The sequence below is a fragment of the Kryptolebias marmoratus genome, linkage group LG5 (genome assembly GCF_001649575.2).
Source record: "Kryptolebias marmoratus isolate JLee-2015 linkage group LG5, ASM164957v2, whole genome shotgun sequence".
Lineage (NCBI taxonomy): Eukaryota > Metazoa > Chordata > Actinopteri > Cyprinodontiformes > Rivulidae > Kryptolebias > Kryptolebias marmoratus.
This window is the reverse complement of record NC_051434.1, coordinates 13,436,399-13,463,095: the sequence shown is the minus strand read 5'-3', so window position 1 is coordinate 13,463,095 and position 26,697 is coordinate 13,436,399. Positions and strand designations below refer to the sequence as shown.

The 26,697-nt window shown below is 38.8% G+C and overlaps 1 protein-coding gene across 1 annotated transcript in view; it reads left to right on the top strand.

Moving 5' to 3' along the window:
* The window catches only part of kcnh8 (potassium voltage-gated channel, subfamily H (eag-related), member 8), a 58,677-nt gene that overhangs the window by 21,353 nt on the left and 10,627 nt on the right, over positions 1-26,697 (top strand). Inside the window, exons 3-12 of the mRNA XM_017419414.2 lie at positions 1,072-1,203; positions 4,745-4,872; positions 5,605-5,842; positions 5,932-6,089; positions 13,197-13,401; positions 15,304-15,513; positions 18,399-18,598; positions 20,606-20,855; positions 23,649-23,863; positions 25,936-25,974. Coding sequence (XP_017274903.1) covers positions 1,072-1,203; positions 4,745-4,872; positions 5,605-5,842; positions 5,932-6,089; positions 13,197-13,401; positions 15,304-15,513; positions 18,399-18,598; positions 20,606-20,855; positions 23,649-23,863; positions 25,936-25,974 — 1,775 coding nt within the window. The remainder of the gene's footprint in view (positions 1-1,071; positions 1,204-4,744; positions 4,873-5,604; positions 5,843-5,931; positions 6,090-13,196; positions 13,402-15,303; positions 15,514-18,398; positions 18,599-20,605; positions 20,856-23,648; positions 23,864-25,935; positions 25,975-26,697) is intronic.

Sequence of the window (26,697 nt, the reverse complement as noted above, 5' to 3'; positions counted from 1 at the left end):
TATTGCCATGCAAGGAAGCTTTAAAGAGTGGGAGTAATGAGAGGAAACTCCATGGGAAATCCCTTTTGATCAGCAATTCATTTTCTCTTACTGAATGGGAGAGAATGAAAAGTAGAGCACAGTCTTGTGAGGATACTGTATATGTGATTAAGAGAGTAATTTTAATACAAACTCTTCCTTTTGAGAGAAACTATTACTCCACCCTCCTCCAAGGCCAGTGGTATATATTATGATTTTTAATTAAATGATGTGAACTTCACCAAAGTTTCCTTGGGCCTTTCTTTTACCCCTCAACCAGTCTCCTTAAATTTATTGTTGTAGTTTGCGTGTATTCATGCTAACAAATGTCATTATTAACTATAGTCCACTGGAATTAAAAGAAGACTACATTGAAAGGCTTAAACAAGCTCCATACATCACATTGACAGCCACATTTTTAAGGCTTTGATAGAAAAAACTGATTACCAAACACCTGTTTTTGTGCAGATTTACTTGGCATTGCCAGCCGCTGGTTTGGTCTTTGCCTGAAAAATTTTGATGCTGCTGAACAGAAGCGTCAGCAGAGCTCTAAAAGCATTTAAATCTATAAACTCAAAATAATGAGGTGAAAAGTGCTAAAATGCTCCATAAAACTCAACCACGGTAAGTTAGGTTAAAATTCTCTAATTCCTACTCCAGCTTTGTTTTCTCTAAAGGCCAAAAAAAAAGAAAAAGTTTTCTATGACTTGTTTTTAAAAATGATCTTGTTAAGTAATACAGTAATCAGCACAAGTCTTCTAGTGTTGCAAAAACACACAAAAGCAACCTATTTACCAAGAAATAGGACCTCGGAGATGAGTTCATCTCTTGCTGTGCTTGGGGAACACTTCCTCCGTCTATTTAAAGTCTCTGCCTGTCCCCGGTGATTTCTAACTGTTGATAGGCTCATTAGTAAGTTGAGGAATCTGCAGAACTCAGCGCACACACACACACACACACACTCAGTTTACACATATACACATAGTAGATCCATTCAGAGCCGAGCCAGAAATGGTGTTTAACAGTGTTAACAAGAGTTTTCTTCCCTTTCAGCTGCACTGTTCTGGTGTCTGCTGGACATTGTGCCAATTAAGAATGAGAAGGGCGACGTGGTGCTCTTTCTGGCTTCGTTTAAGGACATTACAGACACGAAGGCCAAAGCCATCCAAGAGGACAAGAGAGAAGGTAAGCCTAGGTGTGTATGCTGGTACTGTTGAATGGATTTTAATGATAAAATATCCACAAATCCTCAAAAATATATGTTTATACGCATCGCGTGGACTCCAAATAAACCAAAAGGAGAAAAATACTCTATAGTTCTTCTGAATCGGGAATTTACTTATAGAGATGTTTAAAAAACAGGCTTTAAACATCTTTATTTCTGTTGTAAAGTGGTGCACTTTAACATATAGACACTTACAGTGATAAGGATTATTCTCAAATGATTAATAACTTTCACCATTCTGGATACCTTTGCGTTCCAGCACTTTCCTCAGGATCTATGCATGTATATGTATGGCCTTGTAAATAAAAAGCAGCCATGCATAATCATCACATCATGAATTGTATAAGTATTGTTTAGACCCCGAGCAGATTGGTACAGTACGTTGTTTTATCGTGCTGTTGTATCAAAGGGCTAATGTTTTTACCATTACACTTGACGTCACTTGTGCTTTCTTGAGTGTAACGACTTAAATTTTTCATACTGTATGAGAATTTACTTTTCTTTTAAAAGCTAGTTTTAATTGGTCATTTGAACAGATTTGTCACCACAAAAAGTTTGCTTGAAAAGTTGGGCATTGGGTTAGCTAAACACTTTGGGTTAACTGCTTCTAAAAAACTCGTCTTGTGATTCAGAACAGTTCAAGTTCCAATATGACCTTAGAATGGTGACACCAAAGCACCTTAAACTCAGTCCAACCTCTTCTCTAAGAAACTGTGAAGTTGACTCATTATAAGCATCTCCTCTCTGGTAAGATCTTATTTTATCTCTACATCTCCACCCAACGAACTGTTATTTCCTGTTTCACTGGGGGTTCAAATGTCCAAAAAGGGCTTTCTGTAATTTTAACAGATGTGATTTAATCTATGATGTGTCATCTGGGATCAAGGAAATTCTTTCTACTGGAATTTTACCACTTTCCCTCAGTGCGTCTTATATAATTATCTAAATTTATTTAAAAATTTGCTTTTTTTGCTTCCATAAGTTGCTGTTTGTATCACTTCAATAGTACGAGATGCTATAATCCGTGATGAGGGAGGAGGGGATGGACCCAAGTGCAGGACTAGGAGGTTGTAGGGAAAGCAATAAAATACATAGACTTTCCAAAACTAGTGTAGTTGAACATATTGATTGATTTTAAGCTAGTATAACATAATTTTTTGCTCAAAATCTGACTGATGAGAGCTGGAGAAGATGAACTGGCAAGAAATGAAGGAAGCCAACACTTTCACTGAAAGCATTAACAAAATCAAACTTTGGGAACAAAAGTCAGGTGTTCAAATCAGACAGAACAACTGGTTTTTTTTGTTTTTTTTTGCAAAGTTACAACAGGTAGTGAGGCTGGTGAACTCAGAGAAGAAAAATCTATATACGTATTGTGAGACAGGGAGCAATTTTAGAGCATTTCTTCAAGAGCAGCAACTCTGGGAAGCTAAAAGCACTACAGAGGGTCAGTGGGTGTGTGCGGAAGGGCTTCTGAGAATTCAGCCTAGTTTTCTTATGATTGTACAACAATTACTGTGTGTGTTTGTTTGTCTGTCCGTCTGTTAGCAATATATAGCTCATGAACCATGGACAGACTTTAATAAAACTTTCAGAAAATAATCACTGGATGTACAATTTCTAACTGATTTACTTTTGGAATTGAGGTTATTACTTTAGCAAACACAAAAATTGCTATACCTCAATCAATTTTACAGATATTGAGTTAAAATTGGGTGTGGTAGTAGCTGAGAGTCATAATCAACACATGCTCTGAGCACTAACAGACCACATGAGATCTTTGCCTAAAAACTACTCCTTCAAGAAATGATTTTATACTTTACCAACTCCAATGTATTGCATTAAAAAGTAAAGAGACGATCCTGCATTTTTCTAACAAAGGAAGACATTTTCCAGTGATGTGTTTAAGCCTAACATGATTCCTCGCATGAACATAAACATATGTGAGTTGTGGAACAACCAGTAGAGGTTAGTAGATAAGTAAATCATGTCGTAAAGTTTTGCCACATAAAAGCTACAGGATCTATAAACCCTGTGCTGTCAGTTCATTCGTCCTGTTTTAGTGTCGGTTTTCAGAGAGTAACATAAAGAACTTTTATATATTGGGGACATTTAAAACATTTTTCAGTATGTTCTTGTCCTTTTGAGCTAGCTCTATGATCAAGCCAAGTTAAATTAAAGAAGAAAGGAGAAATTATCTAATGGTTATGGGGAAATGAAAAGTTGCTGCTGTCCAAAAGAACTTTGTGACAACACTGAGACATTTTCATTTCAGATAGTGATACCTCCAATGTGACCCGTGCTGCTATCTGCTAGGATATCAGAAATGAAAAGTGGGAAAAGAGGGAAACTCCATCTCGCGAGTCAGCAACCTTTTGTTTTTTTAACTCACTCTTCTTCTTTTTTTGTGTGGATTGTGGAAAAATCTCATTCTCTGCTTTTGTCTTTATTTACTGGTGTTCTCTCCCCAATCGTCCTCTCCTCCACAGACTCTTTTTTCTAGACTGTTCCAGCTGTTTTTAGCCAACATCTCTCCATTCTCACATCCCCTGCCTTCCCTTATTTCTCACCGACTCCCCCATCCCTTCATACACAACTCGCTACAGCCTCCGCAAGAGTGGTTATAAAAGTGAAGGGAACTTCATTAGATCTAAAAATAAGCTTACCTTTGTTTCAGTGCTCCTGCCGTGTTACCCCCAACACACACACACACACACACACACAAGGCTTCACAGCAATATGGATGGACCCTGTCTGTTTCCCTCGACTGGGGTACAAAACACACAGAAGCACATACACCTTCCTAAAGACCCTCAGGAGCAGTTATCACTTCTACTCTTTAACTTTGTTATTGCCTGTAACAACCCCCCCACCCAAACCCCCACATCCCATTCTCAAACCAATCTGGCCTTAGTCCTTTCCTGTTGGCTCACATCAGTGACAATGGGGCCCAGAACCCCGCAGCAATAATGTGTCTTCTGCTGTTACCCAACTCCTCAGTCTGAGCTCATCACTCCTGCACTATTTTCTTTATCTGCTCCTAAAATACAATTTAAAACACACACACACAAGGCCCATCAGTAAATATACCATAATATATTTAACTGCCTCTTTTCCAAAAGCAGAAAATTTCCTTTTCTTTTTTGGATAATGATGGTTACACAATAAGACATTATTAGTAGTTACAGTTGAATAATTAAAACATATGGGAAATGCTTTTTTGACGGTACAAAAGTAAAATTACAGACAATGTCTTCAAAATAGTTTTCCCAAACATGCCCACTTTGTAGGTTTGTGCAAAGTGTGCAGTTTGCTCTGAAATGGAACATCTATCTTTGCTGTTACATATTCATGTTGTTCTATTTAGGACAGAATATTATGTATTTCATCAAGCATAATGACTGATACAATCATCGGGAGTTCACCTTGGGGGGTAGATGTTATTGTGTTTGGGTGTGTGCTAACGTTTATGTGTGTGTGTGTGTGTGTGTGTGTTTGCAGAGCGACGGCGCGGCAGGGTGAAAACCGGCTCTCCGTTCAGCTCTACTCGTCTGCGGAGCAGCACTGTGCTCTACCACATCTCTGGACACCTCCACAGCAGAGAGAAGAGCAAGATTAAACTCAACAAGGTATCATCGCACTCCTTAAGCAATGGAGTTAAAATAGCAAAAGTACAAATGAACTGTAGTTCATTAACACAAATATTTTGCTTTGTTCGATCTTAAAGGATTATCTGGATTTGCTTATGTTGACATCAGTCTGCAGGCAGACTGATGTCAAGACGAAGAATCAGAGAGACATTCTCATGTCTGAATAAAGCTAAAGACTTGTCAGACTGCCATCTAAATCAACTCAAACTGCCAGAACATAGTGATGCAAGAAATCATACATTATTAAGGTATCATAGTGAAATGGATACAGGATTGTTAAAGGTAAAGCTAAAACAACACAAGTGCCCCCTGTAGGCGAGCTGCAGTAAAACCTTTAAGCCTATGTAAGCAAACAGAACACCTCAAATAATTTTTCCTGATGTTGACTTTTGTTGAGTTACATAGTTTTTTTTTACCTTGCAGTTGTTTGCTCAAATATTTGTTCATGTAATACATTTTGTTTAAATTAGTTATTCAATGTCTTAAAAACATGGGATATTGTAACGTCAGTTCTGCACAACAAAAGCAGATGGAGACAAAGGTAGATGGAAATGTTTACACTGTATTACGTTTGCATTACTTTTGCACTTGCGACCTGTCCTGGGTGTAGGCTGCCTCTTGCACAGTGACCGCTGGAGACAGGCACCAACACACAGTAATTTCAATGAATTACATTAAAGTGTGATTTGTATTTTTTCCCCTCTTGTCCAGAACGTGTTTGGCGACCTTCCTGCTCTACCAGAGTACAAAGTGGCAGACGCTAAGAAGTCCAAATTCATCTTACTTCACTACAGTACATTCAAAGCAGGCTGGGACTGGCTGATTCTGCTCGCTACGTTCTACGTCGCTGTGACGGTGCCGTACAACGTGTGTTTCATTGGAGACGACGACGATCTGACCCGCAGCACGACTGTCAGCGATATTGGTGTGGAGATTCTGTTCATCATAGGTCGGTGGTAAATTAAAACTACTTAACTGCACCTGCAGACAGTTTACCAGCATTTACGATGATTTACTTTTTCTTTTTTTAAATTCCAGACATCGTTTTTAATTTTCGCACGACTTACGTCAGCAAGTCAGGCCAGGTGATCTTTGACGCTCGACAGATATGCATCCATTACCTGACCACGTGGTTCATCATCGACCTGGTGGCCGCGTTGCCCTTTGACCTGCTGTATGCCGTCAAAGTCAGTGTGGTATGTGCCAAACTGCACGAGGCTGAACCCTCTGTACAGTCACAGTGTAAATTAGCCGATTTATTTGTCACAGATGCAGCTGACCTTCGGGAAAGGTTTTTGTAAAGATGACCAAAAAAAAAAAAGAAATACAAGAAAAAGATGTTATAAAGAGCAACTTTCAAGGCTATGTTGAAGAGAAAAATCTCACGACTAAAGTGTTGCCCAGTAACAGCAGCCTTTAAATGAATCGTCCCTGAAAAGAGTAGCGTGGTTCTAAGAATAATCAACTCGGCTGTTCCCAGATCTGCCCCAGAGTCTCTTTGATTTGGCATATTGATTCCACATTCTGTACGAGCACTGACAAAACAATCAGACCCACATCATTAAAACCTTTTTCTGTTCTGCTTGAGTCAAATACATGACCCCCTAAAGAGTAGTTGAGTGGAGGATGAAACACAGATCTGGAGCAATTAGGAAGACTGTTTTGTCGTATCCCCGGTTGAATGATATTACCCAATTGAAACACATCACTGTAGGGAGCTTTTGATTGGTTGCTTTTAGAGGTTTTTGCTGTCTGGTTCCTAATTTAGAAAAAAAAAAAAAGATGTTTTGGTTGTGCTGCATGCTGCTGTTTATTCACGGTAGTGTGAAGCAAAAGGTCCATACACGGCACCGAGTAGATACACACAAGCATCAGTCTTTCATTGTTGCAATCGAGAGCAAATGCATCCAATCATGTTTCCAAAACAGGCAAAATTCAACATATTCAACTTTAGAATAGGTTCAGGAACACGCTGCAAATTCTGCCTCCACAAGTGCAGGGCAAAGCTACACTATGCAAACAACAACAACAAAAAAGCATTTATTTTATAAACGAGATCCAGAGACATTGCCTCCTTTTCGGAGACTGGGCTCATTTAAGATGGACCGAGGCAAATTGAAAAACTGTCCTCCAGCCTGGAGAAACTGATGACGCCTCGTCCTTCGGGCTATAAAGGATACAGTCCATGGGGCTTGTTATTAACTCACAGTCTAAAAGCCAACACTTGGGATGTTACAGTATGTATTTGTGCACATGGCATGGGCAACCTGCACATCCATGGAGGTTCTGTTAATCCAGAGTGATAGACGGTGTTATTATTCTTAGTTAAAATAAAACTGAACCAGTGTGTTTCTGTAATATACAGAGAGACGTCATCTGAAACAGGTGATGGCAATCTGTGACCTGGAGCCTGTGTGATGAAGTAGGATTAGTAACTAAGCATACAATTTGGGATTTTCAGTATCAAGAAGCTGGTTTCATTTTCACCATCACTGTTGGTAAATTATGTTGAGAACCCAAATGGTTTCAGAAGAGATTAACACTTTTGAAACCAAGTCTTGGTCTCGACCAGCCAGCGCTCATAAAGAATATAAAAAAGTTGGATGAATATTGAGTCTTTTTTTAAATTTTACTTCAAGTTTCACCATTATGTTTTGTTTTGATTTTTTAACCAAAGAATGTCAGTGTCAGATTATGTATTTAGCACATTTAAGAACAGCAATAACAATCAAGAAAATAAATACAGTAAAGTAAAATATAACCCCAGTTCCCAAAAGGTTGGGACATTGTGTAAAATGTAAATTTTATCATAATGGAATATATTAAATATATCAACTGTTTAAACTAAGAAATTATGCCATCTTTAGAACAAAATAAGGTAATTTTGAGTTTTTATCAAGTTTTTATCCCCATGTTTTTGTCTGTTTTAGAGAATTTCAAGTGACAAGTCAGCAAACAAAACACACATAGGTTGCCTAAAAGTGTTGTCAATAGTGTGTTTTTTCCTCTAAAAGAAAGGAGGAAGGAGTAGGGAGAGCAGTGGTAGGCTGCTCCAGGCAAATGTACCTGTTCAGCTCTAGACTCTATTATTGGAAATACCACGAGCTCCCAGAGGATCGGGTTTTGGATGTAGGGCTACTGGGCCGTTGGATCCCCCTGCTGCCACCGAGGAGAGCAGGAATGGCTGCTAGAACTGCTGAACGTTCTGCCTGATGTCTCCTCAAAAGACGACGCTTTCTCTTTGTCCCATTGGAAAACAGAAGCCATCTATCACTAAAATGAGCCACATGGCCCTCAGTGGTGGCAATCCCTTGTGTTCTGTTGTCTTTTATTTCTCACATATGTCTCTGTCATGTCTGCTTTATTGGCATTTTTCATAGTATAACAAGAAAACTGGTGCCTCCTGGCCTTTTTCTCTTTTAATGTGTAACAATCATTCATTTGTACATATTATAATTAATTTCATTTTTCATCTAGTGATATTTTTGTACTACTATCAGTTTTCTGCATATCTAGGCTGTCAGTGAACAACTTTAAATGAAAAAACTCCTAACCAATGAGAGCTGCATTAAAATAAACACATCTCAATGACAAAAGCTGTGAAATGATTGCAGAGTGCAAACACAGGGAAGTATCTCACTGGACTGCAACTGCTGGAGGCCAGTTAGCAGCTTAAAATTGTGAGAAAAGAGGCAAATGTTCAGTTGCGGTGCCATTGAATTCTGGGTGTTTGCGACCAGTGAGCTGTAAAGCTGAGTTTTGCGTAACCAATTGTTGTAAATCAATGTATTGTAGGCCGTGCACACTGGAGTCCACTTTTAAAAAGGAAATAAGCCCAGTTTTTAACAATTATTATTTATTTTCGACCTGGTTTTCAGACCTAGACATTACAGCTTTTAGTCTCTGATGATTTCTGTCATAGCAGAGCTTCTGTGCAGATGTGAAACTAACCTGAGAAGGATTTGAGACAGGCTCAAGATGCTCATGTCAACTCAAATCTGCAAGCCTCTGTGACTCACGCAAGAAAATTGAGAACCCCTGCAAACGTTTTGAGACATTTTGTTTATGAACCAGTCTCCAGCATTTTCAGCCCAGTGGGATACTAGTTAAAGATTTTTGGAGAAAATAACACATCTTTATATAAATGTAAAATGCGTCAGCATCAATATACAACCAATTGGAGGTTGTTATACCCCCTTAAATACAACGCATAATTGCGTCATGGAACTACTGCCACTTTGGGCACAGGAGGTATTGCACATATTGAACAATCAGATGTTTGATCCTCCATCAAATTCAGTCAATTTACACACTGGAGTAAACATCATTCTGTTGTGTTTTCTGTCACAAAATCTAAGGTAGGCACTAGGGGGGGTTGTGACGCACAGGACATGAGGGGTAACTTTATTTCTGGATTACTTTTCAGCATTAAAATGCCATCATGTTGCGAAAAGCCCACTGTTACTTCATGGTTTGATTTAGGCAATAATAGTATTCAGTTAGGATTGGAAAACATATTAGTTAGTGGGTAAATAAATTAATTTTACCCCAGTCATGTTACATTATTGGACGCCTTGTTGTTTATGTTTTGGTAGCATTTCGCAAAAGGGCTGTCATTACAGGGTAAATTACAAAGGAAATTTTGTCACTTCCTGATTAGCTTCATGTCAAAAATCACAACTGATTTGTAAAGATTTGGAAAGTTTTACAATTAGGACTTAAATACATTTGTTCTACTATCACACTTGCAGTTATTCTCATACCTACAGTGTTCTAAGTTCTCCAAATTATAGAATAAATGACCTATGAGGACTGTTTTTGGGAAGATAGTTTGGAAAGATGAATTGCCACTCGCTCTATTAAATGCTAGTGTTGCATTTTCTGGGCCTCACTGGAGAGCAGTGTTATTCATGCTTACTGGTCCAATACGGCTACAACAGTAAAATAAATAAAAATGAACTTGACCCGTCATGCTGTTGTGGTACACTTGTAGGGCTAAAGGGAAGCCTGCAGGGGGAGAAATAATGAGCATTTCTGTAAAGTTATAGTCTCATGAACACAAATGTGGCCTTAAAAAGCCATTGGAAAGGAAGCAATCAGGTAGCGAAATGTAAATTTCACACCTGATGGGCAGAGAAATGAAAATGTGAATGGCAAGGGTGTGATGGATGCGGCAGAAGGAGAAAGTAGCAGGAGATACATGTTGGGAACATTACACCGCTCACAGTTCGTGCTGCTGGAGGAGAATGGGATGTGGCACAGCCTGCTCACTCCATAGGTGGGATGCGGGTTGGTGATATATGGTGGATAGAAGATGGAGCTTCTCCCCAGGGCTCTGTAGGAGGCTTCATTACCCCTCGCGCTGCACCAGTTCCTTATTTCTCACAGCAAGAGTGTGCAAAAACCACCATAAAGCAAACTGGAGACAAGTGCTGGAGCAGCCCTGATAAGGGTTTTCACATCTGCTCTCCATGACTTTGTTCAAAGATTCTGGTTGTCTTCATCTCTTGTTCACTCAGAGGCACAATTTTTCTAACCGAATCGTTAACATACATCATTACATCCCTTTTATAAAATTTTGACCACATTTCCCTAATCGGCACTAACTTGTACAAGATGCTTCAGGTCCCTTTTGCTCTTCTCAACTCTTTTGTGTTAGTTCTTGTAAAGGTGTGTGCGATGTTTGTAGACAAAATAATAGCTCTGGTGTGAGTGACTGTGGTGTAGATTGCCTGAGGAAGGTGGTCCTCCTTCCAAAAACAGCACCATGGCTCATTTGTTCGTGCAGGAAATATGACTAGTTAGATTTCAGGAAATATGACCTCTAGTGATTGTGAGAACAACTGCATGTAAAGTGTCAAAACCTTTTGTTAGAGTGACAATGGCACAATGCTACAAAACTGGATTTTAGGCACAAATATGGGACATATTTATGTGTTTTATTCAGTCCTGACAAAGTCATAGAGTCCTTAAAAGCTAACAAAAACAAGTACACACATGCACAGGCATTAAATCTAATCATAGTATTGATGTAACATTGGGTTGAATGCAGTGTGGATTGAAAGGGGCTGACCAATAGTGCAGTTTTATGTGTTTTGATATCATTTTATTCCTATTTCCACATTTTACACAGTAAAGCTTTTTCAGAGTCATTATTAAATCAATGAGACCGTTGTTTACAGCAACGAGTAAATGTCTTTAATAGTTGAAAGAACTATTCCCCTCTGTAAGCAGTTATGATGACCTTTTTTTTTGAAAGGGTAACTTATTCATTTGTTGTGGTTGCTCACAATATAAAAAGTGCAGTTTGCTGCTGACTGCTGAGTTACTGAAAGTGTGTTTAGGGCATTTGCTGCCGGGCAGTTTTTCATTTTGCACTGGGCTTTCTTGTGTGTTAAAGTGTACTAGAATTCTGAGACAAGATCAACTTTTATCATGTTAATAAATAATTAGTCTTATTGAACTGCACGAGGGTAAAGGTTATACGGGTTTGCTGCACAAATGGTGTCTCTTTAATGTATTGGATCATTGACAGTGCGTCAAGAAGGATATCATATCAGCCACAGACCATGACGCACAACCCTAGTCTGCATGCAAATACCAGTGGGAAACTGATGAAATGATACTGAAAAACATACTGAAGGTGAATATTGAAACCTACAAACCAAAAGAACAAACACTCCTGCAAGCAAGAGCCTGATTGCTCTAATTGGTATTTTTACAGTCAAGGGTCCTCCATCAGTATATCTTCATATAGATCTTACTGTGCAAATGTTTAGGCGCATTAGTCAAGGCCTAATTATAGAAATGGATAACATTTGAGGAGTTGATAATGTTTTGAGACAGCATGAGACATCCTTAGCCGTTTTGTACTGCCTCTCAATTATCTCACCGTGTGTTTAAGTTGGATCTTACCTTTCTTGACATTTACCTTGTGTAAAAGAAAGATCGTCTGTTTCAGAGTTTGTTGCACTGTCTCTGACTCCTCTAAGCAGGACATTATAAAACCCTTAAGTTCTGAAGGTCTTATTTTAAAACTGGCAACACAAAACAACCCAAAGATATAAAGGCCTGGCTGTCCTTACCACAAAATATTTTACTGCAGTTTTATCAATGCAGTGGCATTCTTTACACACTTAACACACTCTCTACACACTTTGACGGTCATGCTGTAACAAGACTAGAACTTTTTTTCTTGAAGGTGCTGTTTTGGCTAGGCTTTGAGAATCATGCAATGGTATTTTAGGTAAAGCCACTCTCAGCAACAGTTTAATTTAAGTAAACAGGAAGTAGCTGCCCTATAGCTTTATTTTTAAGGAGGATGGTAAACTAAGACCAAGACAGGATTTCAGGCTGCACCTTGTAACTGTGTTACTGGATACAAGATGTGTAAGCTAGGGCAGACAGGCTGGACTGAAGAGGCGAACTGCAGCTGGAAAAAGCTGGCAGAAAAAGCAGCGGTTAGAAACAGAGCCTGTAGCACTACAGACCTACTGAGTACAGGGATTTGTACAGCTCTAGGAACTACTACACTTTTTATTCTGTTAGGGACTTGACAACATGGCATTCACCTGAGCCAGAGCCATATCCATGTTCTGTCTGTGTTTTATTTCCCCCATTTTGACAAGATCCAAATACATTCTAGACTATTTTTTAACTCTATTTCTTTTTTCTTTTTTTTTGAGCATTCCAACAGTTGTTGGTGTCCTGGGGGAAACTGCTGCTGAAAAGTTCTCAAGTTTCATTTATTGTTTGACTCTTATTAACCTCTGGTGGTCAAGCAATCAAGGATTTTAAGATCCCGTTTTCGACTTTGCATCAATTTGAGTACTTTTAGGCCACAAATTGACTTGGCCAGGCTTTGCTACAGAGGACGGGGCTTAAAGAGGGCTGATTTATTTCCAGTCAAAATGTTTAAGTCCTCCACATCCACGCCTTTTATTTTAAGGGACATTTCCAGAGTTCTTAGCATTCTGGCATGACTGCACATTTAAAAAACAAACCTTATGCCAGAAGATCGACAGAATAAGATTAAGTATTTACTGTATGATGATAAAATGAACCACTTTCTACCATGACATGTGGATCTTATGCTACAAGATTTGCTATTCAAATATATGCCGTTATGCCAGAATGTTCAGAATTCTTACTTATTTTAATAATCAAATGTAGATTTTATGGTGATATGTCTTTTTTTTAATATGATCTAAAAAAAGTGAATTGGGGCATTTTCACTGCCCTATTGGCCTCGTTTTAGTGACATGTAATGGCAAACCTTTTATGCTTTTTTTTCTTTTTTTTAGGTGTCTGTGGTGCACCTGTTAAAGACTGTGCGTCTACTTCGTTTGCTGAGGCTCTTGCAGAAAATGGACCGCTACTCGCAGCACAGCACGGTGGTCCTGACTCTGCTCATGTCCATGTTTGCCCTTCTGGCCCACTGGATGGCCTGCATCTGGTATATTATTGGTAAAATGGAGATGGAGGCCAATGCCTACCATTGGGATATCGGTGAGCACCTGCAAAAATCATCCCTTTTGTTATAAGGATGCCCGCAAGCTCCCTTGGTGTTAAATCCAGAGTGATTTCTTGTAGGTTTTATCCTCCTGTCTTTCAGCACAGCAGGCCTGCTATTGGAAAATGTTCTAAAACCAGTAGGACACTGTTTCTGCTCTAATTTAAAGTGTGTTTTTTGTTAGTTCACTTCTGTAGACTGAACATGTTTGTTCATTACAAAATAACAGTTATGAGTGTTGCTCATGCATGCATGCATTAGGAAGCATTAGAGTTTACATTACCGATATATTTTTGAATTCACCAATGATTATATATTTACAGTAATCTCCACCAGTTTTGGTCAAAATGTCTGTGAAATAACAACTAAGAAACAAACAGGAACACTGACATTGACTGTTTTTTGCCTGAAGCAAGTGTCAAGCAGGACTTTTATTTCCGATTGACCTCTGACCTGGTCTTGCTGGCGTAAGGATTGAGCTGCTTGAAAGTCATGGGCAGATGAGCTAGCACTCTGGTTTGTTTTCATTTTCCTCGAAACAGTAATGTTTCCATTCAGGTGATGTCTTTTTTTATTAAATTATGAAGTTCTGTATACAACACACCATTTGGTTTAGATTAATTGTCTATTTGTCTTTGTTCATTGTCTGTTTTCAAGCAAACACATCCTTTGTTTTGGTGTAGCAAAACTTCTGAATTGTAGAATATACAAAAACCTTTACTCATTCGGTCAATATGCGCCAAATGGAGAGGGGCTTTGATACAAATACTCGTATTGTTACATCCCTGGTGGGTATGATGTGATTTCTACATTTCTGCTTCTGTTGGATTTTAAGATTTTAAGGAAGATGGTTATAAATCTTTTTTGTTTTCATTAGGGAAAATGCACATATGCTAGAATATATCTGTCATCAGGTTGTGAAGCACAGCAGCAACAGGGTAATCCTCATATTAGTCAGAAACAAAAGTCTTGTGCTTGAAACATATGGTATTTAACGAAGTTCCAGAAAACAACTTTGTTGCCATCTTGCCATATTGTGGAATAAATGTTTGTAGGCAAAAAAAACATAATTTAAATTCATCTAATGTTTAAAAAAAAACCTATATATTTTAGCAGCAAAAAAAAAGTTTTTACCTTCTCATTCATTTTAGTCTTTAAAAAAATATCGACTTGAAAAGTGAGAGCAGCAACTTCTGTACATCAGTTAGTTGAGTGTGAAATTCTTGACTCTTTTCATTATTAATGATGGACCCTCATGACTTTACCCTCAGCCTGCAGGTCGGTCACGTAATGAGGCCCACTGTGCTTATCTCCGGTCAGTATTTATGTGTGCTGCAATTCTTGCAATTACCTCATCCCTGCATCGTCACAACTGGTTGCAGGCCGGCATTCGGAGATTCGTCTTCACCAATTACTGCCTCTCAGTGTCATGAAATAACGGGCCGGCGCACGAGGCAGGATTAATGTGTTGTGTCCTAATTATTTTCTTCTGATGCTGAAGTGAATGTTGAAGTCAAGCAGGTATGAGGTGCTTCCGTCCAATTACCATTCATCAGTGTCAGCAAGAGAGTCTCGTGGGATCATCTGAATGTCTCCACACTGTACTGACCACGGATGAGCTCTGGTTCCTAAACATCTGCTCTGCTTCTGGTGTTGAGACTTATCTTCTAAATGTAGTAAAGATGAGTGTTGAAAAGCATTTTTAGGAAACTATGCAGTTGAATCGGTCTGTGTCAACATTTAGCTTCACTACTTAGTCTCAGATGCTCCATCCAGGTAAACACTGTGTGCTTTTTTTTTTGTTAAACTTTTAGAAATGGAAGTCTGTATATTCCTGTCTGTATGAATCAGTTTGTCCCTTAATATTCATATGATTATTATTATTATCTTAAAAACAGGATGGCTCCATGAGCTGGGGAAGCGACTGGAGTCACCATACTTTACCATGGGAGAAGTTAATGTGACTGGCAACGGTCCCTCCATCCGCAGCGTCTACATCGCTTCACTCTACTTCACCCTCAGCAGCCTCACCAGTGTGGGTTTCGGCAACGTGTCTGCCAACACCGACGCTGAGAAGATCTTCTCTGTGTGCATCATGCTCATAGGAGGTACACACAATGTGTCCTAACGCAATAGTTCATATATTTTTAATTGGGGTTCTGCGAAAAGGTTATGAACAATCATTATCTTGCCTGTTGTAGGTAGCTCTCTGAATGACCTCTGTTTGGAAAAGTGCAGTTTAGTTTGGCTCAAACTGACGAGCTAATGGTTAGTCTGAGTGTGGCCAGGACCCAAAGTAGATTGCTGTTGTCTTTAAACAACTTCAGTCTCAAAGATTTAATAGAGCTTCAAGGATACGTCGATCTAAAAAACCTTTAAACTGCTGTCACTTTTGTATTAGATGGTTATTTATGTAGAAGTCTACAATTATTTATACTGAAGACTGCGTCAGTCTGTGGTTTATTACAATTCAAAATTCTCGCAACGTTGATACGTAATACCCAGGCAACAATGGCTTCAAAGCAAACTAAATCCAGGCATTTATATACTCTTGACCAATTTGTATGAAATGCTACATATGGAACAAATAATACAACAAACTGTGGCCCAACATGGTCTTCAGTGAGAAAACTTCTGTGTAAATAACTGTCTAATGTAAACATAACCATTTTAAAATAAAGTTTTTTTGAGCCATTATGAAATTTGGTAGCAATACATACTACAGCCTGATACGTACAGGGTACATATTTAGTACCTACGGGGTAATTACAGGAGTACTTATGGGGAGTACTTGCAGGGTACTTACAGGGTAAACCCACTACCTATGGAATACATGCTGGGTCCCTATTGGGTGCATACCTCATAGTTACCTAGTACATATTCTATAAGTACCAGCCATGTTCCCTGTAGGTACCAGGCATGTAGCTGTCTCACAAGTATGGGGTACATACCTCTGTAAGTACCGGGCTGTGTTATGAATTGTTTCTGTTTCAACCGACAAGTAAATATTTCTCTTTAGTTTTCCAAACTGATAATGCTTTGACCATTGCCTACTGCAGGTAACATACTGACTCATGATAACCCATTCACAGAACACCACTTCAGAAAGTCCAAATTAAGACTTTAACATTGAGTATTCCTCACAGAGTGTGCGGAAAGACACATACATGCTTTGGCTCCATTTTTATGCCTCACTCTAATGCTCACTTGACACTGAGGCTCCATCATGATGAGAGATGATGAAAAACCTTTTAGTTCAACAAATTTGTCTTGTCTTACTTAAAATTTCAGCACAGCATAATTAGATTTTTGTTCTGTAGCTTTAAATGTTTCATTGTAATGTAATATAAAGCAGCAGGATGCTGTGAACCAGTTTGAACCTGATAGTTTGAGTAAGTTTGGTTTTCGGGGGCTGAACAGAAGTCGCCATGCCAGAGTTTTCCCTACGGACACCCCCTGCTCTAGTTCAGCTAAATGCTAAATGTCCCCTGCAGCCTGAGGGCAGCAGCAGCAGCGGACACACCACACATGTTTGCTCACACGAGGTAACATGCAGTGAAAACTAATTCGGAGCACATGTCCATATTTATTGCATAGCGCAAGTTTAATGAACTCAGTTTAGGAATGGTAATCAATTCTTGCCCCAGAAGAATGAATCATTAAGGTAAGCTATTTTTATTCCAGCTTCAAAGTAAGATTAATTACCACTTAAAGTATTCCAACATTTCCTTTCTTTAACCAATCGTGTTGGAAACACAGATCGTGAGTTCAGTCATTAAATATCGCCAAAACATAGACAAAAACACTTCACTGTTCTTTTTTAATGAGCATAAAACATCCCGAAGTTAGGAAAAGTTAGTGAAAGAAATGTATTAAAATTAAGGAAGAGACGACACTCTGCAAAACAAATCTGACCACACTGAACGGTGGTGTGGGTCTGCAGCACCTAAACTACATACTGTATGTTCATTAGATTTTTTAGAGGCTAATGCAATCTCATTATGTTGTTTCATAGATGGTATCACACGCTGCTCATATCAGTTTTGCTCTCTTTCTATTTTATTCAAACGGATTCTAGTTTGACTGTTTAGAAGGTGTGGCCACGAGACATTTTCAGACAGAACTGTCGTTTCCTTTTCCAAATAAAAACAAAAATCTCTGAGTGATTTCTGTCGTTAATGGGGTCATAAAAGAAGCTTTTTCTTTGCATTTTAAATGGAATGACTCTGACTGAAGCAGCCACTTAGATGCTTTATGGTAATTTTGCTTACAAAGTGAGAAAGCTGACAGGAAACAAACAAACAAACAAACAAAAAACACTGTTTAACCAAGCCCATTCTTTGTGGGTGAGGCCATTTGTGCGACACAGCTGTGGTGCAGCAGAAGAGATTAGATTAGGGGAATATTTGTGGATATTTGGAGGGCAGGTTTTGTCATACCAATCTAATAAGTTCTTGTTGGATCAGACACTGTCAAGAAAAAGCAGTGCGCAGTGTGCATTATGAATATAGATTTAGCATCTTTGTAGTTTGATTTTATCTTAGAAATCTAGTTGAGCTTACAACTTTATGAGCTGCCTTTTTCCTGTTCTGTTATTCTATATTGCTCATGTAAAAAAATATGAGATAAAAAGCTGACAAAATGACTGCTTCTTGACATTTTCTTTAATGTTGAGCAGGCAAGTGCTAATCCCATCATCCTACGCAAGTTTAACTATACTTCCTGCTGTTATTAAAACACCCCCTTTGTTCCCGCCCTCCTTATTAGATCAGTAAAGATTACATTAGGATACAAAAAGATTATTTTCTGCCTCCCCCACGAGGCTGAAATTAAATTAAAAAGTTTTTTTATATTTTGATTTTTTTTTTTTTTTGAGAGAGAGAGACTTGATTCAGTTGTTTCCCCACATTTCAATCATTTCTTTTCTATCCACCATCCGTTTCCTGTCTAACTCTCCATCATTTCTTCGTCTTTTTTTTTCTCTTGCCCACAGCACTTATGCACGCCTTGGTCTTTGGCAATGTGACAGCCATCATCCAGAGGATGTACTCCCGCTGGTCTCAGTACCACACCAGGACCAAAGACCTGAAGGACTTCATCCGTGTCCATCACCTGCCGCAGAGCCTGAAGCAGCGAATGCTCGAGTACTTTCAGACAACCTGGTCGGTCAACAATGGCATTGACTGTAACGAGGTACAAAACAGGAACAATCTCATTTGTTTGTACTATTTTAGACAGCAACACATAGTCTGAATCCCATTTCCTAGTGGTACCCCTACCCCTATATTTCAACCATACCCATGGCTCTTATTTTGGAGTAATGAACAGTATAGGGGTTAAAATGTCCCTCTTTTTGCACAAATCAACTCCACTGGTGGCCATATTACATCTGTCTGTGATTCTACGGTTCCAAAAGATGATCAAAAGCAAATTCTGACTTAACCTTGGAGCTCCATCAGTAAAAAGCAGGATGTAATGAAAGAGTTGTATTCCTTCTTAAGCACAGAGCTGGTTTGGAGTGTGTTCTTTACACAAGAATCTGCCCATCCAGGATAATCATCTTCAGCTACCTGTTTAAATATATGACTAAAAACAAAAAAAAAATGCTAATTCTAACCTGGCAAAGTTTATTTATATTTTTTAAAAAAGGTTATTTTCATTCCCTGAAAAGTTGCATTTTGGAGATAAAAGGTTTCTGATTGACAGCAACTAGTTTTTTTCTTTTTTTTTTTTTAATCTTTTAGGTGAGGAGTGAAGTAGCACTCACCAATATTATACATTATTGTTGTCAATAACTTCAGGAAGTCATTGCACGCAGATGTTTTTTCAAAGTAATACTAATGGATTTTATAAGTGGCTTGTTATGTTTAAAAACAAAACAATAAGCCTGTGAGTAAAATGTTAGAAATTACTGAACATAGTCAGGTATTGTTAGTCAATCAAAGTCTGTATTTGAGATAAATTGTTTGACTTTATTTTTGTGGTGTAACTTTTGGAAATTGTTTCACTGTTGAATCACTTCAGCTACCAGGCTGCACAGCGTACTAGGATTAATATTTTGTCTGAGATTTCACATATCAGCCATATTTAAGTTCTTCAGAAGGGTGATAATGTGATCGATGCTGCATATTCCCCTTAGAGTGACAGAGCACGTTTTTGCCTTCAAGACAACCTGACAAAAAACAGATACTTTGCCTCTTTGAGATATATTTAAAAACAGGTAAAATGGGTTTCTTAGCATGGTTTAACTGTAATATGTTTTTGAAAAGATCATATCATCTTGGTTAAAAGTATAAGACAGTCTAAATAAAGTCCCCACTGTAGCTAAAACCCAATTTTGTTTCATTTTTAAGAAGTTTATTGAACCAATTATCATGTTTTTTTGTTACTTGTTTTGTTTAATTGAATTTAAACTTTTTTGCTCAGTATTTTAGTCTTTATGCTTGTTTTGAGGTCACTTTCCTGTCTGTCTGTTTTATTTTTATGGGCCTTTTTGTTAACTTCTTGTTTTAACTTTCACCTGGCTTCCGTTTACAGATGAACGCAATCAAATTTCTCATACGTTCCATCAGTAAATATTCTTCTCAAATTTCCACGCAAAGTCAACTCTGATGTGCAAATCTTAGACATGTACAAACAAATTTATGTTGGCAAATGTGGAATTTCCGAGGATACACCCCCCCACAAAAGCAATAAACAACACCTTTCTCTGACAGGCGCAAGGAAACCTGCCACTTGTTTAATAGTAACTCGTCCCTCTGGGCTGTGCATGCCTGCGAGACAGCTGTCAGAATCCAGACCAGGGTTTAGATGGAGTTATGATGATGATGATGAATTTGAGGCAGATGAATTATAGATGGGCCAGCTGATTAAAGTCGGCCTGGCTCCTGTGACTCATTGAGAAAATCTACATGACGAGAGGAATGTCTGAAGATTTTCGCCCGGTCACAAAAAAAACAACATTTAAATGTGCATTCTTGTCTCGTTTTTAAAACTGTGTCAGGGCAGCTCCACATTGTGTGTTTAAGAACCATAAACACTGTGTTCATGAGGATCAAAACGATGAAATCTGAAAAATTCAATTACCGGGCAGCAGAGTGGTGTTCTCACAACTGTCACGCTTCACACACTCTCGCCACCTTTCTTCTGTTTTTCACTCTCCCATTTTTTCTTTTCCTCATTCTCTCATCATCTCCCCAGCTGCTGAAGGACTTTCCAGATGAGCTGCGGTCTGACATCACCATGCATCTGAACAAGGAGATCCTGGAGCTGTCGTTGTTTGCCTCTGCCAGCCGCGGCTGTCTGCGCTCACTGTCGCTGCACATTAAGACCTCCTTCTGCACCCCCGGAGAGTACCTGCTCCGGCAGGGCGACGCTCTCCAGGCCATCTTCTTCGTCTGCTCGGGGTCCATGGAGGTGCTGAAAGACGGAATGGTTTTGGCCATCCTGGGTATGTCAGAGGGGTGGAAAGGAAAAAAGAAACTACAAGTGTTGTGTGTTTATGTAGAATCTCACAGCAGAGAGGTTTGTGCACCTCATTTTCAATCAATTTTTGAGTAATTTTGGCTCTGTTTCGGTGATTTCCTGTTTCTACAAGTCTGGCAGTAATCAGGCCTGGTCAATTTAATCTCAGCTTTCTGAAAAATATCACAGTTAATTTATGATTTAACAAGAGGGGCAGTTCGTTTTTCACATAGGCCCATAGGCTGGTTTGGATAGTTTTTTTCCCTTAATACATTAAACCATCGTTTAAAAACCATTTTGTATTTACATGGGTTGTCTTTGTTTGCTGATCTGAATGTTACAAGAAAGCAAAAACGGAAGAAAAGGAGAGAAATACTTTATCCCAGCACTGTATTCACTTGGCTTTAATCAAATCCTTTATAAATATTTCTTATCATACAATATAAATAATAGCCTAAACTTTTCCTCAGTAGTATCTTTGCGGTATTGTTCTAGATACATTATTACAATTATTTATCTGATATCCACACCACAACGTTATCTGCAAACAGTTCTCATCTCTCAGGTGGTCACGTGTTTACTTCTTATTTTCACATTTATGACTTTTTTTTCTTGTAATGTTCCATAAATGCTTAGTTGACGGATTCCTTGTTTTACCCACAAATTGAGAGAAACACTGTAGCTGTAGAGATAAAAAAAAAACAGCCACAAGCTTCATCCTTGCACGCAGAACAAATGTGAAACAAGAGGCGCACTTTCACGCTGGATTCCCACCCAAGCACATCTGCTGAGCAGCACAACCTCTTGTCCTGAGTGGCATTAGTGGCTTTTACCCTCTGACCTCCAGGATCCAGAGGTACGGGCCAACCTGGCAGCAGCGTGGGTGCCAGGACTCAGTCTGAAGCTCCTTCCATCGCCTTATCCCTCCTGATTCGTCACGGTTTTTGAGGCTTGTTTCGAGTTTTTGTTTGAGCCTGTTGTTTGTCTCACCACCTGCATGTTTGTGTTCCTGTCGAAGAAAATGTGTGCATGTGTTTGGACAACTGTATGAATCAAGTAGGTGGGATTGTTTATTGGTGCACAGGATGGCATATGTTTGTGTGTGCCTGCATGTGTGTGTGTGTCTGTGTGTGGTGAGAGGTGTGTATATGTGTGTGTGGGCTTGACAGGCAGACAGCTTTGTCTCTGCTTGCTTGCTGACTGTGCAGAAGGTTGGACTGACACTGAGTGTTTCACTGAAGGACAAAGAAGCCTCTCCGTCTGTTTTTCTTTGTGTGCGCTCGTGGTATGTTTACCCCCCCCCCCCACTATTCACTATTGCAAACACACACACACAGAGCTTCCTTTGTCTTAACAAGCTACAGATCAGTTTTACAAAACAGAAGGAGGATAGGAAAAGTGAAGGAAAAGATAAGAGAGGTGTTATTGTAGGAAAGAAGGAGGCAGAATGTGGAAGTGGATGATATGCAGCGGAGGTACAGAAAAAAACAGGAATGGATGGATGGATGGATGGATGGATGGATGGATGGATGGATGGATGGATGGATGGAATTAGGAATGAAATAAGTGAAGGACAAGAATAATAGATTACATGTAGGAAAAAAGTTGACAAACAGGAATGAAGGAAGGAAACAAGGGAAGGAAAGGATGAAAAAATAGACAAAAGGAAGGAAAATGTGAAGACAGGATAAATTGGACAGAAGACGGGAACACCTAAAAAAATAACAACAGACTGATGGGAGAAAAAGCTGTCATAAGAGAACAGAAGCAGAGTGAAGCAGCAGCTGACAGACTGGAGGACAGAGGGACAGAGACAGAGGAGACAAGAAGAAGAACCATCAGGACTTCCGCTCCATCAGCTGCTGTGTAATTTAGTTCACAGTTCACAATGACCATAATGAATCTTTTATCACTTCTTATGGGACATTAACACCAATGGGGTACTTAGCTTCACCCGATTCGTACAGAAGCAGCTGGCACAGACACTTCACTCCAACTCCGAAACTTACTAAAACCTTCCAAAAGTAAATAGGCTTCGTAAATCACGACTTACCGAGAAGACAAAAAAAAAAAAAAACACAGACATTTAGTTTTTTCTGTAAGTTCTATTTCTGCATCTGGTGCATTTAATTAGCAGAAGACCTGACTGGTCGTGTTCAAAACAGGGAAGCTTGATGTCAAGTTTTCTGCTGTCATGCTGCAGAAAAGAGCTGCAAGAAACAGTTTTCAAAAAGAAAGAAAGAGAGGACACATTAACCAAAATCACTGACATTTTTTGGAAATGATTAAGTTTTAATGCAAACCACATTTCATCGTGTTTAGCTGTAGCTGCTTTAACACCTCTGAATTATTCCGGTGGCTAAACAAACAAATCTTGGTGCCATATGTTGGAAATGTTTTGCTTTTTATTCATTTTGTAGTTGGGTCTCGTTTGGAATGATCTGTATGTCTCTGGTAATTCTTTATCTTTTCAGGATTTGTTTTATAAATTGTTGAACTGGTTTATTTTTAATAATTATATCATTATTGGTACTAATTAACATTGGTTATGTTTTGGACGCACTCACGTGTGTCTCATATATATATATATTCTGAACTTTATAAACACTACAGCCAGAGTATTTTCTCAAAAGTACATCAAAAATAGAGATAGGAAGCGTAGGTGTCTGCATTACAGACTGTAAGAGTTTGCATCTTCAACCCTTTTGAGTGTAAACAACGAGAAGTGGCCTCTTTTCTGACCCACTTTCTGTCTCTCTCTCTCTCTCTGTCTGTACAGGTAAAGGTGACCTGATCGGAGCGAACCTGTCCTTAGATAACCGAGTAATAAAGACCAACGCAGATGTGAAAGCCCTGACCTACTGTGACCTGCAGTGCATCAACCTGAGAGGCCTGTATGAGGTGCTGGACCTTTACCCTGAGTACTCTCACCACTTCGTCCAGGACATCCAGCAGGACCTCACGTACAACCTGAGGGAGGGACATGAGACACACGTGAGTGCGTCCAAAACATCTGCAGTTTCCACAAGAACTCATCCAAATTAGTTTGTATGTTTATTTGAGCAACATTCATACTGCTTGTTTCCTGCTGTTTTTTATTCATATGTTTTTGCAATCGAACTAATTTTATATACTTTGTCCCATTTTAGCCACTCATGTAACAAAATATTCGGCTCATTCAGGAGAAGGGTGCTCTGACTTGACTTCAAAATATTTGCCTTAATATACAAACATTTCCCCCACAGGAATACATTGAGATCTCTTCAATTTCTTCAAAAACATTAATCTTTTTGCTACTTTTAGGTTTTCAGCTATTTCTTCGCTACCTGTAGTTAGCTTTTTGCTACTTTTAAATTTTAGATATTGTTTTGCTATAGCTTTTAGCTGCCATTTTGCTACTTTTTTAGCTTTGAGCTAGTGTTCTGTTTCTTTTAGCTTTAACTACTCAGTTTCAGCTTCTTCAGCAAATGTCAGCTCTCAGCAGTCACACTGCATTTTAACAGAAACTACTATTTCTCGAGTTAACCTTTTTTTTTCTGGAAACATTTATTGTCCGGCCAATATTTATTTTTTTACAACTCCTGTGAGTAAAAAAAACGACCAAAAATATTCCTGACTTTCTAGAGCCATATTGTGTTAATCACCTATGTGGGTTTACCCATTTGGGTTTATGAAAGTGAGCACTAAAAATACCTGACTTTTCATTTTTTTAAATACAAATCCCTCTTCTTGCCCATTTTTAGTCTCATATTGTGGATCCAATTGGATCCAAGATTAAAGGGTTCTCATTCAGTACCCATGTACCCAAACGTGTGTGTGGGCACTGATCCAGGATCAATATGGAACCTGAGGCCTTTTAAATCTAAATAGGTTCCCAAACCTTTAATGGTCTTGGTGCTTTAAATAGATTTTCACCTACAGTTTACTTTGCTGTCAAAAGTAATTATATTTCACTTTGTTTTTCGAAGAGAAAGGTCAAAGAAAATAAAGGTTATAGTGAGAAGCAAACGTAATCAGGGCTGACTATGAAACCAAAGAAAAGAAGAAAAACAAAACCCAATCTTCTAGTAAGTTTTTACAGTCCAACTTTGGTATTACTAATTTTTACACATAGATTTTTTTAATCTCCATAAACCCTGGGAGTTCCTGATTGTTTTTGTTCTCATTACAGGAATAGAAATTAATGAAGCCTACTGTATGCTTTACCCACAGCAGTACAGTGCAAAATTACCAATTATTGTGCACTTGCTGAATTCTCTGAATAATGACTTATTATATTAATATGTGGGAAATACTAATGAGTTTAGAGATAAGGGAAGAACTTTAGGGTGCAGGAAATTGACTTTTTGTGAGAAGGGAAAGCAAGATTGGAAAAGCTTTAACAGGAGGAAATTGTATTTGTGTGCGTACTTGTTTTGGGGACCTAATGTGGTCTAAACCTCCATGTTCACTGGCAGGCAAAGTGTCATTTGTGGAGTTTTGGTTAGAGTTAGAAGTGAGGAGTGAGTTAAGTTTGTCCGATGTCCTAATAAGTACAGTTGGACAAGAGTATGTGCATCTGTGTGAGTGTTGGAGCGAGAAGGAGGGCAAACATAGATGGGGCACTTCGAGAGACTCTGCTTCCATAACTACAGTCAGGTGTTTCTCCCACTCTTACACACAAGCATGCTGGAAACATGCCGCAGGGCTTTTAGGTGAGGCTAATGGGCAGAGGGGCAGCCCAGATCCTCAGGACTGAGTAGAGTTAAAAAGAAGACAGGCGGTGGTAGCTGACGACAAGAAGAGTGTTTGGGCTGGGGTGTTGGGTTTGCTCTCAGGCTATTACTATTTCATTTAAACACAACATAACACCGTCAGTATATTAAGGTGAACAGTTTTGCAGAACCGCCTCACCTTGGGCGTTGCAGTTATTCATCATAGTCCTCTGCTAACTTTAGAAAACAATTTATTATCGAACCCTATGAAATTGCTCCTTTGTTAATTTAAAGCTGAGGAAAAAATATTAAAAAAGGACCACATGCTGATTGTTTCTTCCATTTACTATTTCCTCTCTGGCTGTCTTCCAGGTCAAGACCAGACTGTCGACAGCAGCTGTAGAGACTCAGGTACCAAACTACAGGCACTGATTCATTTTTTTACAGGCTAAAGCCTGTGCCCCATATTTTTTTGGCAGGTTATTTTACTGATAACTTGACTCATAACTTCACTGTATTCATCAACACTCATCCTTAATGTTAGCCAGGCCACAGCAAACAATATATATCCATATAAAACTCAAATGAACTTTAAAGTACGGATCAATTTTTCCTCCCTATGAAAAGTCTGTGGGGTGACTCTGCAGTAGATCTCTATCACTGATAATGGACACCATTACTCTTTCAGCCTTAATCATTTTGGTGGGGAAGGATTGATTCTTCACAAAATTAGTCGTAGCCATTAAATTATTCCCGCAGCAGAATGGATGGCGTTGAAAAGATCTACATGCTGTCAAGCTGCTCGGATATTTTACAGAAGAACCAGTTCATCCGTCTGACCCATTATCCCCACACTGGTGGTATTTTAGTGAGTGAAACAATGGATTATAGGTCACTGGTGAATATAGATCTTAGCATTTTACAACTGATCCCAACAGCTTAACTGCACACTTTTAATGTGACTTTGGGGGTCTGCAGATTTTAGTTTACCTTATATTAGCTTATAAAAACCAGTTGGTTGGCTGTGTCCCACCCTTACAAATCATTAGTATATATTGTTGTACAAAAAGAACAATTCTGTTCTTTTCTAAAGTCATAACTGTGCAAAACATCTTTTGAGGAAGCAGGAAAACA